Source organism: Saimiri boliviensis, chromosome 13, assembly GCF_048565385.1.
Source record: "Saimiri boliviensis isolate mSaiBol1 chromosome 13, mSaiBol1.pri, whole genome shotgun sequence".
NCBI classification, from domain to species: Eukaryota; Metazoa; Chordata; class Mammalia; order Primates; family Cebidae; genus Saimiri; species Saimiri boliviensis.
This window is the reverse complement of record NC_133461.1, coordinates 111,770,269-111,790,131: the sequence shown is the minus strand read 5'-3', so window position 1 is coordinate 111,790,131 and position 19,863 is coordinate 111,770,269. Positions and strand designations below refer to the sequence as shown.

At 42.9% G+C, this 19,863-nt stretch overlaps 2 protein-coding genes and 1 non-coding gene across 27 annotated transcripts in view; 2 read left to right on the top strand and 1 right to left on the bottom strand.

Annotated features, from left to right (window-relative positions):
• The window catches only part of LOC104653327 (ATP-binding cassette sub-family C member 6-like), an 80,037-nt gene that overhangs the window by 34,174 nt on the left and 26,000 nt on the right, over positions 1 to 19,863 (top strand). Inside the window, exons 8-9 of one of the 21 annotated variants that reach the window (XR_012513337.1) lie at positions 11,046 to 14,176; positions 14,899 to 14,945. The exons of 13 other annotated variants lie outside the window; for them this stretch is intronic. Coding sequence is in view for 7 of the 8 variants with exons in the window: in XM_074384191.1 (XP_074240292.1) it covers positions 11,046 to 11,222 (177 nt within the window). In the remaining variant the exon portion in view is untranslated. Of the gene's footprint in view, positions 1 to 807; positions 2,809 to 5,805; positions 19,172 to 19,863 lie in introns of those variants that run through there. 7 more of the 21 variants (XM_074384199.1, XM_074384198.1, XM_074384200.1 and 4 more) reach the window with 7 other exon arrangements.
• Positions 1 to 19,863, bottom strand: part of LOC141580889 (multidrug resistance-associated protein 1-like) — a 57,742-nt gene that overhangs the window by 29,928 nt on the left and 7,951 nt on the right. For all 5 annotated transcript variants that reach the window (XM_074384206.1, XM_074384202.1, XM_074384203.1 and 2 more), the window contains exons 2-4: positions 4,932 to 4,993; positions 3,061 to 3,227; positions 973 to 1,116 (exon numbers count right to left, since the gene is read on the bottom strand). In XM_074384206.1, coding sequence (XP_074240307.1) covers positions 973 to 1,116; positions 3,061 to 3,125 — 209 coding nt within the window. In that variant the 5' untranslated portion in view covers positions 3,126 to 3,227; positions 4,932 to 4,993. The remainder of the gene's footprint in view (positions 1 to 972; positions 1,117 to 3,060; positions 3,228 to 4,931; positions 4,994 to 19,863) is intronic.
• LOC120360640 (U6 spliceosomal RNA) lies at positions 8,061 to 8,167 on the top strand. The gene has a single exon (XR_005577091.1). It is a non-coding gene; the product is annotated as a U6 spliceosomal RNA (small nuclear RNA).

Genomic DNA, 19,863 nt, shown 5'->3' with positions numbered 1-19,863 from the left:
AGCTACTTGGGAGGCAGAGGCAGGACAATTGCTTGAGCCTGAGGGGTGAAGGTTGCAGCTGAGATTGCACCACTGCACTCCAGCCTGGGTGACAGAGACCCTGCCTCAAAAACAAAAAAAGGCCTCATAGCCATACCTCCCTATCCAGCTGTGGGGCCACCACTCAGGTACCTTGTTTTGGCCAATGGGACACCAGCCAACATAAGGCCAGGCAAAAGAATATTGCAAGATGCACATGGATGTTTGTATGCTCTTGTGCCCCTGTCATGGCCATGACAGCATGCCCAAGCTGGTCTGTCAGACAGTGAGGAACACACACGTACCCTTCTTGCCCCACCTGAGGCCAAGTAGATCAGCTGATGGCCAGCTGATCCTGAAACATGATGTGAGCCCAACCAAGATCAGCAGAGCAACCTGCCTGACTGCCCTCACCAGGGAGCAAAGATCACTGCTTTGTTGTTGAACTTGTGGTTGGTTGTCATGGAGACAGATAAGCAAACCAGAACCAGGCACTAACAATACCAAAGTAGGACGCCAGAGGTTCCCCTGCTGCGCTAGGCATTAATGCTGTAGTTGCTGGGTCATGAACAGATCTCCGGTATCCTGGGAGAAGGACCAAGACAGCTGGAGACTTGGGGGGCTCAGAGCAGTGCTAGTGACCAACTGGTACAGAAGCCTTTCTATAGCTTAACAACTGACAGCCACTGTCAACTAAATGGGGCTGGTGTGTATAAAAGGAAATGCATTGTCCATACTGATTATTACACCTCATGGTACAAAGAACCTGGATTAAGACTCATTTTACAGATACAGAAACTGAGGCTCCAAAAGGTGAAGGGACTAATGGGTCATCTGCAGCACAACTGGGACTCATATCCAGGTCTGACACATCTGGACAGAATCTTCAAACACCCCCACCCAGGTGGCACCTAGGCGACCTTATCTGGTGAACATCAGTCTACCCCCGCCTACCTGAGGTTCTCTCCACCTTCTGGGCACTCGTGGTCCAGCTTATCAGGAAGGGCTGACATGAAGTCCTTCAGGTGAGCCAGCTCCAGGGACATCCAGACTTCATCAAGTACTAGCTGAACGGGTCCTGGTTTATGCACAAGGAACCTGAAAACACAACAGGCTCCTGTTCAGAGAGGAGAGCGTGGCGGCATGTGATGCCTACGTCACAATGTCATGGACAGAGAAGAGGTGAGACGTAAAGACTCCGGCCAGGGCTGGTGACGGTGGGGTTTCAGAACTCCTTGGAATCGCTGTTTCTGGTGATGTTATTAACAAGAAAAAGGCCAGATACAGTGGCTCATGACTAATCCCAGCACTTTGGGAGGCCGAGGTGGGCACTTCACTTTAGGTCAGAAGTTAGAGACCAGCCTCGCCAACATGGCGAAACCCAGTCTCTACTAAAAATAGAAAAATTAGCTGGGTGTGGTGCCATATACTTCTAGTCACAGCTACTTGGGAGGCTGAGGCAGGAGAATCACTTGAATACAGGAGGCGGAGGTTGCAGTGAGCAGAAATCAGCCCACGGCACTCCAGTCTGGGTGACAGAGCGAGACTGTCCCCTTGCCAAAATAAATTCCTTAATAACGGAAAAAAAAGTCTGGAAAATCTTAGTGTGGCAGAATAAGACAGATTTCCTTCCCATACAACTTCCTAGAGCCTTCAATATGCATGTGGGTTGAGAAACTTCCAGAAGTGAGAGCTAAATCCTAATGGTAAAGTCCTGTGGATTTCTGTCCTCCAACTGCAAAAGAGAATCTTCTGTGAAACTTTAGGGAAGATTACACTAGAAGGCAACAAATTAAGGAATCCACCTGCAGGGATTGATCTAGAAAATCCTTATTTTGGCCAGGCATGTTGGCTTACCCCTGTAACCCCAGCACTGTGGGAGGCTGAGGCAGGCAGATCACTTGAGGTCAGCAGTTTGAGAACCAGCCTGCGTAACATGGTGAAACCCTGTCTCTACTACAAACACAACACTAGCCAGGCATGGTGGTCTGCACGTGTAATCCCAGCTACTTGGGAGGCTTAGGCCCGAAAATCACTTGAACCCAGGAGGCAGAGATTGCAGTGAGCCGAGATCGCACCACTTCACTCCATCCTGGGAGACAGAGTGAGACTCTGTCTCAAAAAAAAAAAAAAAAAAAAATCCTTTTTTATTACCAAATACTGTGTGTTCTCACTTTTAAGTGGAAACTGAATTCTGGGTACTCATGGATGTAAAGATGGGAACAATAGAACCAGAGCCTCCAAAAGTAAGGAGAGACGGAGGAGGGTAATGGCTGAGAAACTATCTCTTGGGCACCCTGTTCAATATTTGGGTGATGAGATCCATAAAAGCCCAACGGTCAACATTACATAATATACCCATGTAACAAGCCTGCACGTGCACCCCACGATCTAAAATTAAAAACATTCTTATTTCTTGTCTAGCTCTTAGAAGGGGTAAAGATTCTCAGTCTGACTCTGACAGCAGAGAGAGGACCACGTCTTTTTGGATTTTCTAGATGCCCACTTGCAGGGACAGGAAGTCGGGAGTGATACTCAGTGATTTTCCACATTGTTAATCATGTGCTAAGAGGAAATTCAGGGAAGCAGCAGCATAGCCTAATCAATAAAAATAATTAAAGCCGGATGCAGTGTCTTACGCCTGTAATCCCAGCACTTTGGGAGGGCAAGGTGGGCGGATCGTTTCAGCCCAGGAGTTTAAGAGCAGCCTGGGCAACATGGTGAAACCCATCTCTACAAAAAATAAAATAAATAAATAAATAAATAAAATAAATAAATAAAAAAACTGGATGTGGTGGCATGTGCCTCTAGTCCCAGCTACTAAGGAGGCTGGGGTGGGAGAATTGCTTAAGCCTGGGAGGTGGAGGTTGCGGTGAACAGAGATTGCATGGACATGGATCTCAGGAAAAAAAAAAAAAAAAAGACCCTGTTTCAGAAAAAAAAAATTAAGTAGGGCCACATGTGTTTGTCCCAAAACTAAACATACATCACTGTTAGTGCAATCATAGGGCATGCCACCCCTGGGTGACACTCAGACCTCACCTGGGGGATGATGGTGATCTTGAAGCAGAGGTTATGCAGGCCGATCTTGGCGATATTGATGTCATCAATGATTGCTCCTTTTGGCAGACTCATTGATCCGAAAGATGCCCAGGGTCAGGGACAACTTCTCAGCTCCTGTCTACCCCCATCTGCCCCATGAGGCCAACCTGCAGGATAGAAGGGACCAGGTGTGGTGGGAATACTGGCATCTGGACTTGTCCCTGCCCCACAGTGCCCTTACTTTTGCCCTACCTCAGCATCAGCCATCTAGTAACGCAACTCCACACCCCCTCCCTCACCCACTGCCCAGAGACACTCCTTTAAGGGTGTTTTGGTCAAAGGTCAAGAAGGACTCTCTTCCCTTCACCAGGCTCCCAAAAGGAATTCCTCAGTTTTTTAAAGGTTGCTAGAGACCTCAAAAGAGATACAGAAGAGGCAGACGGAATTTCCAACAAAGCCCTATTTGTTTCGACTCAATAACTATTAACTAATGATTAGGTATTTCCTCATTTCTCCATGCTGTTTTTCACACCTCTGAAGATGAGTTTCCCATCATGAGCTGTTGAAATACCTCAAAGATTCGAGCAGATCTGTGCCCTTTGCCATGACCTGATCTCCACACATCCTCCCTTGAAGGAACTAGGTTCTCCAGCTAATGGCCAATAATAACATTCTTCATCTCCAATTCTCCCTGGGCTCTTGAGAGATGGGCTTCCTCTACCCTCCTACAGGGGTATCACAGAGCAGCATGCATGCAAAAATTCTCATGACATAAGCCATAAGGACTTAGCAAGGGCCAGGTGCAGTGGCTCATGCCTGTAATCCCAGCACTTTGGGAAGCCGAGGCGGGTGGATCGCCTGAGTCAGGAATTTGAAACCACCTGGCCAACATGTTGAAACCCTGTCTCTACTAAAAATACAAAAATTAGCCAGGCATGGTGGTATGTACCTATAGTCCCAGTTACTCAGGAGACTGAGGCAGGAGAATCACTTGATGGAGGTTGCAGTAAGCCGAGTTCATGCCAGAGTGTGCCTGTAGTCCCAGCTACTCAGGAGGCTGAGGCAGGAGCATCACCTGAGCCCTGTAGATCGAGACTACAGTGAGCTACAGTTGTGCCACTGCACTCCAGCCTCAGCGACAGAGCAAAAGCCTGTCTCCAAAAAAAAAAAAAAAAAAAAAAAAAAAAGATGATGCATATTAGGGTGAAAGAAAGATTCTTCAAAGAATCCCTAATAAGATGTGGACAATGGGCAGAAAAAGATGTACAAAAAGAAAACCACAAGGTGGCTGGGCATGGTAACTCACACCTGTAATCCCAGCACTTTGGGAGGCTGATGTGAGTGGATCAGCTGAGGTCAGGAGTTTCAGACAAGCCTGGCCAACATGGCAAAACCCTGTCTCTACTAAAAATACAAAAATTAGCTAGGCATGGTGGTGCATGTTTCCTATGGTGAGACAACGCTATTTTTCTAAGGAGCAGAGAGTGGAAGGGGTACAATGTCAGTAATAACTATACCTAATATTTTAAAAACCCAAATCTGTCATATTGAACATGATGTCTAGGTAAGAAATAAAAAAATAATACCGAAATCTAAAGCTAACGCAAGAGCAGTCCAGTGTATGGCTGTCCCAGGCCAAGCCTTCTGCAGAGATTTAAGCTGCTCCTGGCTCATGTGTTTATCACATTCAAGGTGATAAACTTGCAGAACAGAGTTGGTGTCTCTGAGAACACATGGCTAGCACAGGCAGAGTCAAGACAGCTCTGCAGAAGAGCAAAGGAGAGAGAAGTCGAGGGGGGAGCTCAGCATGTTCATTCATTCATTCATTCATTCCCTACCACCTCCCTGAGGTCTTGGGGGCCCAGCCTTACCCTATGATCCACTGGAAGATGATCCTGGACAGGAAGGAGGTGCTGGACTCTGGGCAAGGATTCTAGTGGAAAGAAAGAACAGGTTAGGGAGGAAGAGGGAAAGGAACGATTCAGCTTTTCATCCAGGCCAGAGCTTGGCAAGTAGTCAGCTGCCCATTCTTCCTTCAGGAGGACCAGCGTCTGCTCTGTACCATTCTGCATCGTAAAAGGATTCTTTCTAAAGTGCCAGGAGAAAGCAACTCATAGCAGCTTCTCCTGTTTCACTCAACAGAGGGTCTACCAGGCGCAACCACAATACAACAAGCTGTCAACCTGCCTTATCTTCTGTCCCCACAGCAATCCTAGGAGCTGGTGTTACCATCGTCCAAACTTCACTCATTCATTCAACAAATATTTTCTGAGCACCTACTATGTGATAGGCACTCTACAAGGTACTACAGGGTTACCTTAGATCCCCACAACAGCCTCATAAGCTGGTATTATTATTGTCCCCATTTTCCTCATTGAGTCATTGACTATTTATTGACCACCTACTATGAGCTAGACATGCTACCAAGAAGTTGTACACTTGCATTATTTTATATTCTCATGGAATTCTATAAACATGGTATTACTATTATCTCCACTTCATTCATTCATCCAACAAATACTTCCTGAGCACCATCCATGTGCTAAGCACCCTGCATACAAATCTAAACAAACCGAAATGACCCCTGCCTGTATGGAGCTTGTGGTCCACTGCAGTAATCATCAGTAATACCTGCCAGCATTCTCTACTATCAATAGCTAGCTCTAAGTGCTTTACACAAATTACCCTATTTAATCTTCATTCCCACCTCACAAGGTAGGTCCAAGTATTATCTCTGTTTTGCAGATAAAAGAAACTGGGGACCAGAGAAGAAATAATTTGTTCAAGGTCCCACAGCTAGAAGTGGTGGAGACAGGACGTGAGTCCCGAAGAGTCAGGCTTCAGGGAGACACGCATCAAATGATCACATGAACAAATACAAAACTATGACTTCTGGGCCTTGATATGTGTCCTGAAGGTAGAGAAATATTACCAATGAGACCAAGTTAGCACATGGGGGCTGATCCAGTGTACAAAGGTCAGAGAAGGCTACCCTGAGGAAGACTGTCAAACTAGCACCTGAAAGATGAGTAGAGGAGAACTAAGTAACGAGGAAAGGCAAGGCATTCCCAGCAGACAGCAGTGTGTGCAAAGGCCCGGTGGTAGAAGGAAGCAAGGCAGACTCCACGAACCAAGAGGGGGCCTGAGCAGTTTACACTGAAGGCTGTGCACAGTCTATACTGCAGGCCACATATTTTGGTATTCGTTCTAAGGGCAAGGGAAAGTACTGAGAGACTCTAAGCAAGCTTTCAAATAACTTGTTTCCCAGAGGCATGAAGATGAGTCCCAACTCAACATACGGGCAAGGAAATGGACTGACACAGAGTCCTGGGATGACAGACCAAGCCTGGCTTTCAACACGGACGCATTCGGGTCAAAATTCTGAAACACAAGCTTTAAGCAGGAGAGGAAGCAAGGTCACCATGTAGCAATGAGAGCTTTAGCCAAGTCCCAGCCTTGTGCAGAGATAAGGTGTTTACAGAGCCCGATAAGGCAGCATACTCTTCTCAAGTGGTTTTCCATCCAAGGCTGGGCATGCTTTTTAAAAAATACTGTATCCTGGCGGGGTGTTGTGGTTCATGCCTGTAATCCCAGCACTTTGGGAGGCCAAGGCCGGTGGATCATTTGAGGTCAGGAGTTGGAGACCAGCCTGGCCAACATGGCAAAATCCTGTTTCTACTAAAAATGCAAAAATTAAGAGTGGTGGCTCACAACTGTAGCCCCAGCTACTCAGGAGGCTGAGGCATTAGAATCACTTGAACCCAGGAGGCAGAGGTTGCAGTGAGCTGAGATCCTACCACTGCACTCCACTCTGAGGAACCCCGTCTGTATCTGGGCCCTATCCTCACTAGGGATTCTGATTAAGGTGGTTTGGGTTGTGACTGGGGCACTGAAATTTTGTTTTCTGTTTAAACATTCACATTCTTCTTGGAAAAGTGACTAGGCAGCAAATATGCAAGATAAGCCAAGAACGTTGTGTCACACTGGACAACAAGGAAACTAAGTATAAACAGGATTGTTAGAAGGCCCAAGAGCCAAGCAGAAGTGGCACTGCAGGCTAAAATGGGGGGCAATTTGAGCTTGGACAAGGGACTAAGTGCAACAGGCTGAAACACACCATGTATTTTGGGGGGGGGGGGTTGGGGGGGGACTGAGTCTTGCTCTGTCTCCCAGGCTGGAATGCAGTGGTGTAATCTTGGCTCACTGCAACCTCTGTCTCCTGGGTTCATGTGATCCCTCTGCCTTGGCCTCCCAAGTAGCTGGGATTACAAGCATGAGCCAAGACACTGGGCTAAGTTTTGTATTTTTAGTAGAGATGGGGTTTCACACTGTTGGTAAGCAGGCTAGTCTTGAACTTCTGATCTCAAGTGATCCACCTGCCTCAGCCTCCCAAAGTGCTGCGATTACAGAAATGAGCCACCACGCCTGGCCAAAAACCTCTATTTTTACTTAAGGTTTTAATGATTAATTTCACATTATAATGTGAAAAGTAATGACTCTCTAGCAGTCTTATACCAAAAACTGGGGCTGATTATAAAGCACTACTTTGCTTAGTCCCATTTTCCTTCAAATCACCTATTTTGAGTACATACGCTAGTTTCATTTTCCACCCTGTATATGGGCAGTAAATCCTACTAGGAAAAAAACCGTAATTAGCACTAGTACAAATTCAAGGTTTCCAACCTGAGCGTAAGCATTGCTTTGCAATCTTTTTTTACCCATCCCAGGTTACAGTCTCCTACGATTCCAAAATGAAATCTCAAATGTCCCCCATTCTGCATAAAACCCATGCTGGCCCCTCAGTGGAAAACATCAACCATGAATTATGGATCTCTCCTCCTTTACTTTCACACCACTGATTTCTGTCGCACTGACTGTGCTTGGTACCATGTATGTCTAGCATTAGACTGGACTCCTAGAGAAGAAGAACTCACAGTCATTTCTTTGTCCCGAGGGCCAAACTACAAAGTGTAATCAAGGAAAGAAATAACTCCAATTCTGTGCTCCCTTTGGCAGCTCATATACTAAAATTGGAATGATACAGAGAAGATTAGCATGGCCCCTGCACAAGGATGACATGCAAATTCGTAAAGCGTTCCATATTATAAAACAAAAAACTCCAATTCTTTCGAGTTCTGAATTCATGTTCCTGTAAAAAATAGCAGCGTGTATTCAAGCTCTGCTTATTTTCCTGAACCAGTTCTCCACCTTTGGGGGTTTTACAAAATAGGCTAGGAAGTAAAAAATGTCTAGAGATTACTCCCAAATGGTAATCTTTGCAAATGAAACTCTTATACCTAACTTTATACTAATAAAAATTTCATACTTTCTTTTTTTGAGACAGGGTCTTGCACTGTCCCCCAGGCTAGAGTACGATTACGGCGCACTGTAACCTCATCCTCCTGAGCTCAAGCAGTCCTCTCACGTCAGCCTCCCGAGTATTGGGACCACAGGCACAAGCCACCATGTGTGGCTAATTTTTTGTATAGATGGGGTTTCACCATGTTCAGCGTGGGCTCACAGGATCCACCTATTTCAGCCTCCCAAAGTGCTGGTATGACAGGTGTGAGCTACTGTGTCCAGCCCCAATACCACATTTTAATTGTGTGGTGAGGTAGCTAGATTGAAGGAAGAAATGGGTACTCCATTTTCTTTTATTTCCTAGTCCTAACGGGTTTTAAACACACGAATATTGAAGTTTAAATGCCCTAGAACTGAAAAAGATTTAAAAACTTGACAGTCTCACAGTATCTGGTATAAGTTGAAGAAAATAAAATGCAAAGTTTGAGTAAATTTTACATTTTAAAAAATGAAATCAGAATAATCTGAGGAAAGACTTCAGAGATGAAAAAAGATTTTCAGAGATGAAAAGCATGGTTTGCTAAATTTAAAACAGCAAAAGAAGCAATAAGTAGCAGGTGAAATATTACCAACAAAAATAAGTAACATAAAAAAAATCAGTTAATGAATTATCCTACAACTCAAATCAAAAGGACAAAATGGATTAACAAAATGAAAGGGGCCGGGCACGGTGGCTCAAGCCTGTAATCCCAGCACTTTGGGAGGCCGAGGCGGGTGGATCACAAGGTCAAGAGATCGAGACCATCCTGGTCAACATGGTGAAAGCCCGTCTCTACTAAAAATACAAAACATTAGCTGGGCATGGTGGTGTGTGCCTGTAATCCCAGCTACTCAGGAGGCTGAAGCAGAATTGCCTGAACCCAGGAGGTGGAGGTTGCGGTGAGCCGAGATCGCGCCATTGCACTCCAGCCTGGGTAACAAGAGCGAAACTCCGTCTCAAAAAAAAAAAAAAGATGAAAGAAAAAAATTTAGAAATATACAGATTGGGTCGAGCGCAATGGCCCACGCCTGTAATCTTAGCACTCTGGGAGACCAAGATGAGCAGATCACAAGGTCAGGAGATCGAGACTAGCCTGGGCAACATAGTGAAACCCCGACTCTACTAAAGATTAAAAAACTGGCTGGGCATTGTGGTGAATGCCTGTAATCCCAGCTACTAGAGAGGCTGAGGCAGAAGAATCACTTGAACCTGGGAGGCAGAGGTTGCAGTGAGTTCATTGTGCCCCTACACTCCAGCCTGGGTGACAGAGCAAGACTCTGTCTCCAAAAAAGAAAAAAAGAAATATACAGATCAACCTTACCAATACTGTGTATAGAAAGAAAACAGCGTTTTTTGACAAATGTATTGAGCATCGAGTATCTAGTATACTACCATGGTACAATAGAGAATAAGAGAGACATGGCATGTGTCTTCAAAACATTCACATTCTAGAACAAATGAAGCTGAAGTATTAACCAAAGAAATGACTGAAGAAAACTATGCTTAAGAAGAAAGAGGGCGGCCGGGCGCAGTGGCTCAAGCCTGTAATCCCAGCACTTTGGGAGGCCGAGGCGGGTGGATCACGAGGTCAACAGATCGAGACCATCCTGGTGAACATGGTGAAACCCCGTCTCTACTAAAAACACTAAAAATCAGCTGGGCATGGTGGCACGTGCCTGTAGTCCCAGCTACTCAGGAGGCTGAGGCAGGAGAATTGCCTGAACCCAGGAGGCCGAAGTTGCGGTGAGCCGAGATTGCGCCATTGCACTCCAGCCTGGGTAACAAGAGTGAAACGCCGTCTCAAAACAAAAAAAAAAAAAAAAAAAAAAAAAAAAAGAAGAAGAAAGAGGGCAAAAAGAGAAGGAAAGGGAAAAAAAATGAATACACACATTTTATGTTTTAGCCAAATTTAAGGCAAAGAGATTCTGATAGAATTTCAAAGATTTCAGAAACAAAGTAACATCCCTCAAGCACGGTAAGGATTGGTTATCTGGGGTAATCAAGTTTTTAAAAAATCTGGGTGGCAGCGTTTTTAAATGAATACCACACGTGGACAAGGATATGGTTAAATTCACACTCCCACACATCTGAAGTGGGAACATAAATTGTTTTAATTTTCTAGATGTAAATTTGACAATTCCACTTAATGTACAGCTTAAAAACCTTACTAATGTTTCTGCCAGGCAAGGTAACTCACGCCTGCAATCCCAGCACTCCGGGAGGCTGAGGAAGGCTGATCACTTGCGGTCAGGTCGATCACCTGAGGTTAGGAATTTGAGACCAGCCTCATGGTGAAACTTCATCTCTACTAAAAATACAAAAATTAGCTGGGTGTGGTGGTGCATACCTGAAATCCTAGCTACTTGTGGAGGCTGAGGCAGAATTGTTGAACCCAGGAAGCAGAGGTTGCAGTGAGCAGGGATTGTGCCACCACATTCCAGCCTGGGAAACAAAGCGATACTGTCTCATAAACCGATCAGTCAACCAATCGATCCTTACTAAGGTTTCTTATACCCTTCCCATCCCCTTCCATTCTTTGTGCTATTGTCATATCTTCTACTCTCATGTGTTATAAAACTTATAATGCATTATTATTTTTGCTTTAAAAACTGTATTTTTAAAGCTACTATTTCTTTATTCACAGTGTTGTGCAACCATCACCACTAGCCGCAGAACATTTCCATCACACAAAAAGGGAAATCTTGTACCTGTTAGCAATCACCTTCAATACAAGTCTTTTAAGGAGATTAAAAAAGAAAAAATAATTGTCCTATTTTTATTTCCACAGTTACCATTTCTAGCACTTCTCAATCATTTGTGAACATCTAAATTTCAATTTTAAATCATTTGCCTCCTGCCTGAACAACTTGAACATTTCTTGTGGAGGTCTGCGGGCAACGAGTTCCAGTAGGCCTTTTTTTTTTTTTTTTTTTTTTTTTTTTTTTCCCCCACCCAGGCTAAAGTGCACTGTGGCTTAATAACAACTCACTGCATCCTCTGCTGCCCGGGCTAGAGCAATCTTCTCACCTCACTCTCCAAAGGAGCTGGGGCCACAGGCATGTGCCACCATGGCTAGTTTTTGTATTCTTTGTGGAGTTGGGTTTTGCCATGTCACCCAGGCTGGTCTTGAACTCCTGGACTCAAGCAGTCCTCCTGCCTCAGCCTCCCAAACTGCTGGGATTGCAGGTGTTGGCCACTGCACCCAGCCCCAGTAGGCTTTTTAAAAAAGTACTTTAAAGATGTTTCTCCAACTGAGGTGCAGTGGCTCACACCTGTAATTCCAGCAGTTTGGGAGGCCAAGGCAGGCAGATCATGAGATCAGGAGTTTGAGGCCAGCCTGGCCAACATAGTGAAACCCCATCTCTACTAAAAATACAAAAATATTAGCCAGATGTGGTGGCATGCACCTGTAATCTCACCTACTCAGCAGGATGAGGCAGAAGAATTGCTTGAACCTAGGAGGCAAAGATTGCAGTGAGCTGAGATCATGCCACTGCACTCCAATCTGGGCAAAAGTGAGACTCCGTCTCAGGGGGAAAAAAAAAAAAATTCAAGAGGTCTCTCTATTGTATGTTGATGTACTAAATTTCTGATGTGAAGGTTGCTGTCATTCTTGTCTCTGTTACTCTGTATGTGATGTGTATTTCTTCTCTGCCTGCTTTCAAAATTTTCTCTTTATTATTGGTTGTCAACAATGTGATGATGATGTGCCTTGGTGTGGTTACCTTTATAGTTACTCTCCTAGGGATTCTTAAATATGTCAGCTTATAGTTTTTGTCAAATTTGGAAATTTTCTGGTCATTATTTTTTACAATCTTTTTTCTGTTCTCCCCTTTCCTCCTTTTCTGGGGCTTTGATTACATATATGTCAGACTGTTTCTATCTCTAACAGTTGTCCTTGTTATAGTCATTGATGTTCTATCAATTTTTCTATTTTCTTTGGACAGATTCTGTTGCTGTCTTTGAAGTTCACTGATGTGCAATGACTTAACTACTGTTAATGCCATCATTGCACTTTAAAATTTATTTCCAACTCTAGATGTTCTGTTTGGGTCTTTTAAAAATATTCCTAGCCGGGCGCGGTGGCTCAAGCCTGTAATCCCAGCACTTTGGGAGGCTGAGGTGGGTGGATCACAAGGTCAAGAGATCGAGACCATCCTGGTCAACATGGTGAAACCCCGTCTCTACTAAAAATACAAAAAAATTAGCTGGGCATCGCGGCGCGTGCCTGTAATCCCAGCTACTCAAGAGGCTGAGGCAGGAGAATTGCCTGAACCCAGGAGGCGGAGGTTGCGGTGAGCCGAGATCGCGCCATTGCACTCCAGCCTGGGTAACAAGAGCGAAACTCCGTCTCAAAAAAAAAAAAAAAAAAAATTCCTTCCAGTTCTCTTCCCATTATGCTAACCCTCTCCTCTACTTTTTTGAACTGAGAGCATATTTATAATTGCTGTTTTCATGTCTTTGTTAATTCCATCATCTCTGTCATTTCTAAATCTAGTTCTGTTGATTGTTCTCCTGATTATGTCACATTTTCCTGTTTTTTTTTGCATGCCTGGTCATTTTATTGAATGCCTAACACTGTGAATTTTGTGTTTTGGATTTTGTATATTCCTTTAAATAGCACTGGACTTTGCTCTCACACACAGGTAAGATTCTTTAAATTGGCTGCATCTTCCAAGAGTTGCTTTTTCATTGTTAGAGTAGGTCCAGAGCAGCCTTTAACTTAGGGCTAACTTAGCCTCATTACAGAAGGCCATACCCTTTTGATGCCCTTGTATATACTCTGGCTAATGGCAACACAGACTATTCCCAGCTCTGTGTGAGTTCCAGGAATCATTTGGCCTGCTCCTTTCTAGTGGGCTTCTTTCTCTGGCCTCAGGTGCTCTCCTCTCATGCATGTGTAGGTCAGGACTCAACCTGACTTCAGGAGACTCCTCCACCTACCTTTGGAGTTCTGTATATCCTCTCAATTCAGTAAGACACCAGGCTTTATTTGGGTTCCCCATCCCTGCTCTGCACCCTGAAAACTACCTCCAGATAATAAAGTGGAGCAACCAGAGAACTCAGCAGGTTTGTTTCCCACCTTTCAGTGACCACAGTCTTGCACTGCCCGTCACCCAGTGCCTATAAATTGCTATTTCATTTATTGTCCAGTTTTCTAATTGCTTAAAATAGCAAGGTAAATCCAGTCTTTGTTATTCCATCACTGCTGGACAGACATCTCTTCAGGTAACAGTTTCTCAATTTGTATCTTCTTGTTGCTGTTTTGAGACATGGTCTCACTCTCGCCCAAGCTGGAGTGCAGTGGCTCTTAAGTCACTGCAGCCTCAAACTCCTGGGCTCCAGGCATCCTCCCACCTAGGCCTCCCAAAGTGCTGGGATTACAAGAATTTGCATGCCATTATGCCATTTAGATGCAATTTAGCATCTAAAGGCTTAGTCTTCATCAAGCTATACCTCTTTATAACACCAAACGATATTTTTCCTCCTTTTATCTTGGAATGTGCTCTGCTCTTCTTAGTTTGACACTAAACTCTTAATACTCCCACCTCTTTGATTATGATTTCTGATTCCTGAATCCTGACAGTTTTAGAAAAGTTTAGGCAAGTTTCCAAAATCCCATTCTTGCCACATTTTCTTCTACATCTGTGTAGGATCTCACCCTGTAAAATTTCAACAAGTCCCACAAATTCATTCATGACCTCTTTTGGGGCTCTTAACAGAAGTACTATGCAACTGGTCTTGGACTTCTTCATTCACAGAGCGGGAAACAAGGTGAATACAAAATATAATTTCTACATTTTAAAGTGTGTGTGTGTGGGTGTGTGTGTGTGCATATATATATATATATATATATTTTTTTTTAAGAAGAGTCTTCTTCTGTCACCCAGGCAGCTCAACAACTCAGTCTTGGCTCACTGCAAATTCTGTCTCTAGGGGTTCAAGCAATTCTCATGCCTCGGCCTCACAAGTAGCTGGAACTACAGGAACATGACACCATGCCTGGCTCTAATTTTTGTGTTTTTGGTAGAAATGTGGTGTCACCATTGGCCAGGCTGGTCTCAAACTCCTGGCCTTAGGTGATCCTCCAGCCTCGGCCTCCCAAAGCACTAGGATTACAGGCATGAGCCACCACACTGGCTATATAAATACTTTCATATACATACAACCAGAGGGAAAAAAAACAGAAGCTAATTCACTTAAAGTATTAAGAATCATGACCTATTTTATGGGTAACATTTTATTTTTCTGTATTTTCAATATCCACATGCACGCACGCGCGTGCGTACACACACACACACACCTATTTTTAAAGTCCCCATTTCTAGCTCATAACTCCAGCTGTTTTTACAGGCCTGAAACTCACACCACTGTTTTCAAAAACAAGTCACATATCTTCCACCTAGAGCCTGTCTTTCTCCCTCTGTGCCAGTTAATGATACCCAGTCTTCCCATTAGCTTCAGAGTGATTTCAACTTGTTCTTCTTTTCCCACAGCTAGTCAAAAATCCTACTGGAAACAATGAATTTCAATCCATGAGAAACAATGTTATCATAGAGGGCTCCAGAATAATGATCCCAAAGGAGCGCTAAAAAGCTAGCAGAATGAAATCCCCCACTTTTTCCACATCAGAGATATGAGGAAAATCTGCAAGGAGGAAGCCATGCCCTTGGCATAAAAAGCAGCAGCTTGTTCCTGGGGAAAAGAAGTAGATTTGGAAAAGCAGGCCAAAGTTGGACAGTAAGCCAAGCGGGGAAACTGTTAAGCAGAGTCAAGAGGCTGGGGACTTGCCGGGCGCGGTGGCTCAAGCCTGTAATCCCAGCACTTTGGGAGGCTGAGGCGGGTGGATCACGAGGTCAAGAGATCGAGGCCATCCTGGTCAACATGGTGAAACTCCGTCTCTACTAAAAATACAAAAAATGAGCTGGGCATGGTGGCGCGTGCCTGTAATCCCAGCTACTCAGGAGGCTGAGGCAGGAGAATTGCCTGAACCCAGGAGGCGGAGATTGCGGTGAGCCGAGATCGCGCCATTGCACTCCAGCCTGGGTAACAAGAGCGAAACTCCGTCTCAAAAAAAAAAAAAAAGAGGCTGGGGACTTGAACCTGCCTTTTGGGGGTACCCACAGATGACAAAAGAAGAAACACGTTATAAACGCAGCTTCAAATGGTTCTTTGGCATAAAGTTGTTTTGCTGCCCAAAGTAGCATTTAATATTGGTTGAAATGAAAAAGACACACCAGCCATCAACTTTTAACTATGTAATTAACGAGCTCTGAATAATGTCATGTCTTTTTACTTTAATGCACATTTGAAAATGGGTAATAAATGAACAATGAACAGAATTCAAAAGTCACAAAATAGTATAGACCTTGAGAACATTGTGCTAGGTGAAACAAATCAGTTACAAATACTATATGATTCCACTGGCATGAGCTGTCTAGAGTAGTCCAATTTATAGACTCAGAAAGTAGAATGGTGACTGCTGAGGGCGGGAGGAAGTATTAAGTACTTGTTTAATGGCTATGAAAAAGTTTTAGAGACTGGTTGTACAGTATGAATGTACTTAACACTACTAAGCTGTACCCTTTAAAATATTTAAAGGTAATGTTTTGTTATATGCATTTTACCAAAATTCAAAATTAAAAAAAAATTTAAGTCACAAGTTAGTATAGAAAGTGTCACCCAATTATGCCTTCTGGCCACTCAGTTTCACTCCTCAGAGACAGCCAGTGTTAGGATATAGTCTTATCTTTCCAAATACACTTTATCTAAATATGCTTGAAAATTATGCCTTTTGAGATAAAACACACCGATACACAAATAGTAGCATACTACACGTACTGTTCATGCACTTTGGTCTTTTCATTTACTGTATCTTAGAGACCTTACTAAGTTACTTCAAATCGAGCTGCCTTATTTCTTTTAAGAGCTGCTACTAATTCACTACATGACTATATCAGTTATTTTACCAGCTCCCTACTTATGAGTAATTAGGTTTTGTATGAACATTTGTGCTTACAAACACAGCAATGAATACGTTCGTGCTATTTTTAACCCCCACAGATGCAAGAGTTTGTGTAAATATATGTTATATGCCAAGGATAAAACTGCCAAAACAAAAGTTGTGCATTCTTTATGTGTGACGGTATGTATACATGCTATTTTTATTTACATAACAATGTGTATTGAAGTATAGCATACATTCAGAATAGTACATAATTCTTAAGTTCATAGCTCAATAAATTTTCCCAATATAATCCCATCTAACACAGACCAAAAAAAAAAAAAAAAAAAAAAAGATAATAAGTCTCCAAAAGCCCCTCATGTCTCCATACAGTGAGTTTCTCAAGCGTAATCCTGACTTCTAACACAACAATTTTGTCTCTTTTTGAACGTATATTTCTGTGTTTGGCTCTTTCACTTAGCATTATATTTGTGAGTTATTCATGTTGTGTGAATTGTAATTCATTCATTCTTATTGTTGCATAGTATCCCATTATGTAAATACATCACAACTTATCTAAACTTATCTATACTACACAAGGTATATGTGTTCTTAAATTTTAATAATTATTCAATTACTCTCCATAGAGTTTAGAATCTTACGATTTAAGATGGAAATCTATTTTCCTACACCTTAGCCAACAGCTAATCAAACTTCTTATTCTTGGCTAATGGGATGTTTTTAAAATGCCTTCAGTATAGTTTCAATTTGCTTTTCTCTTATAACAACTGAAACTGAGGAACATTTCATATATTTAAATATGAAAGCCATGTGTCTTTCCTTTGAACTGTCTCTAATGTGCCCATTTGTCTACTGAGCTGTTGGCCTTTTCTATCAGCAAGCGATCCTGCTTTGTCAAGGAAATTAGCCCTTTGAACATGCTGCATTGCAACTACTTTTTCCCAGCTTATCACTGAAGTCCCAGTTTTGTTTATGCTAGAGTTTTTGCCATGTCTAGGTTATCTGTTTTATTTTTTTCATTTTCTTTCTTTTTTTTTTTTTTTTTTTTGAGATGAGACGTCTCACTGTGTCACCCAGGCTGGAGTGCAGTGCAGTGGTGTGATCTTCATGGCTCACGCCTGTAATCCTAGCATTTTGGGAGGCCAAGGTGGGTGGATCACCTGAGGTCAGGAGTTGAAAACCTGCCTGGCTGACATGGTGATGAGGTACTCTACCCTAATCTGATAATTATGCATTGTATGTTTGCATCAAAATACTACATCTACCCCATAAATTTGTATGGTTATTATGTATCTGTAATCATTAAAAACAAAAATTGAAAATTTTTCTATGAAGAGATACCTTTAAGAGAATAAAAAGGCTATCCACTAGCTAGTAATTGATAGTTGTAACAGAGATGTGGGGCAGGGAGAGGAGGGGATCAATATATTATCCCTTATACAAACCAATAAAACAAAGAACACCTACAAAAAAATTAGGCAAAAGACTTCAGTGAGCTCTTCAACCAGAAGATATACAAATGGCCAAAACAGTAACAGTAACAACAACAACAAAAATATAAAAAGCTGCTCAACCTCATTAGTAATCAGAGAAATCCAAATTAAAACCAATGTGGAGTGTTTAATTAGTACAACCACTTTGGGAAGCTGTTCTGTCATTTCTAATAACATTAAACACCTACCCCATGACCCAGAAATCCACTCCTTAGATATATACCCAGGAGAAGTATATATAAGGATGTTGATAGCAGCTTAATTCACAATATCCAAAACCTAGAAACAATAAGACCAAAACCTAGAAACAATAAGAAAATGAATAAACAAAATCTAGTATAATCATACAACAGAACTCAGCAAGATAAAATGAGTAACCAACAACTTGGATAAATTGCAAAAAACCATTATGCTGGGCCAAAGAAGCCAGACACAGTAGAGTCCATACCATCTGAGCTCATTTATGTGAAGTTCAAAAGCAAGCAAAACGCATGTATAGGGGCCAGTCAAAACAGTGTGGATAGAATAGTAGCTTCTTTCTGGAGAAGAGCATGAGAGAACTTTCTGGGGTGATGGAAATACTCTATATCTTCATCTGGGTAGTGGTTACATAGATACATTTTTATGTAAAATGTTCTTTTAGGCTGCACATTTTCACATTTTATTGTTACACACAAAAACCCATTATGTACCTACCAGAATGGTTCATAAAATATAACAGATTGGTTTATATCTAAGCCTTGACAAAGAGGTGGATAAGCAGGAATTTTCACACATTGTTGGTAGGAATCTAAACTAGTGCCACCTTGAAAAATAGCCTGGCATTGCTAAGTAAAACTGAAGATATAAAAAAAAGTTCATAGCAGCAGTATTCATAATTGCTGTACAATGGAGACAAACATCCATCAGAAAGAGAGTGAAGGCTGGGCATGGTGGCTCACATCTAATCCCTGCACTTCGGGAGGCCAAGGCAGGTGTATCACCTGAGGTCAGGAGTTTGAGATCTGCCTGGCCAACACGGTGAAACCCCATCTCTATTAAAAATACAATAATTAGTGGGACATGGTAGTGCTCACTTGTAGTCCCAGCTACTCAGGAGGCTGAGGCAGGAGAATCGCTTCAACCTGGGAGGTGGAAGCTGCAGTGAGCTGAGATCGAGCCACTGCACTCCAGCCTGGGTGAAAAGAGTGAAACTCAGTCTCCAAAAAAAAAAAAGGAGTGGGAGACGGAATGAATACAACAACTGTGTTAGATTCATAGTAGAGTATTATTCAGCAATATCTAATGAACAAACTACAGCTCCATCAAACACAGGTGAATCTCACAAAATGACACTGAGTGAAAGCAGCCAAGTGAAGGAAACAAACTAAATGGTTCCATTTATATAAAGTTCGAAGAGCAGGGAAAACTAAACTACCAAGTTTGGGTGTGATCTCAGAAAATTAAAAAAATTATTTTCATGGAAGCAGGAGAGAGGTAACATTTTTGAGAAGGAAGAGGCATATAGCTGATTAGGGCTGTTGGGAACATGGGCATTGGCCTATTTAATAACCTGAATATTGGTTACAGGGTTATGCTTTGTTGATTTACAACAAAAAAATGCACCACTCAACGATTTTTCTGTGTGTATTTTTTTGGGGGGGGCGGGGGATGGAGTCTCACTGTGTCACCCAGGCTGGAGTGCAGTGGCACGATCACGGCTCACTGCAACCTCACCTCCCGGATTCCAGCGAGTCAACTGCCTCAGCCTCCTGAGTAGTTGGGACTACAGGTGTGCACTACCTAGCCTGGCTAATTTTTGTATTTTTAGTAGAGATGGGGTTTCACCATATTGGTCAGGCTGATCTCAAACTCCTGACCTCATGATCTGCCCACCTTGGCCTCCCGAAGTGCTGGAATCACAGGTGAGAGCCACTGTGCCCAGCGCTGTGTGTATGTTACAGTTTACAATAGAAGAAGGTTAAAAACAATCAATGGGACCTGGTGATTGATTGGATTTGGTA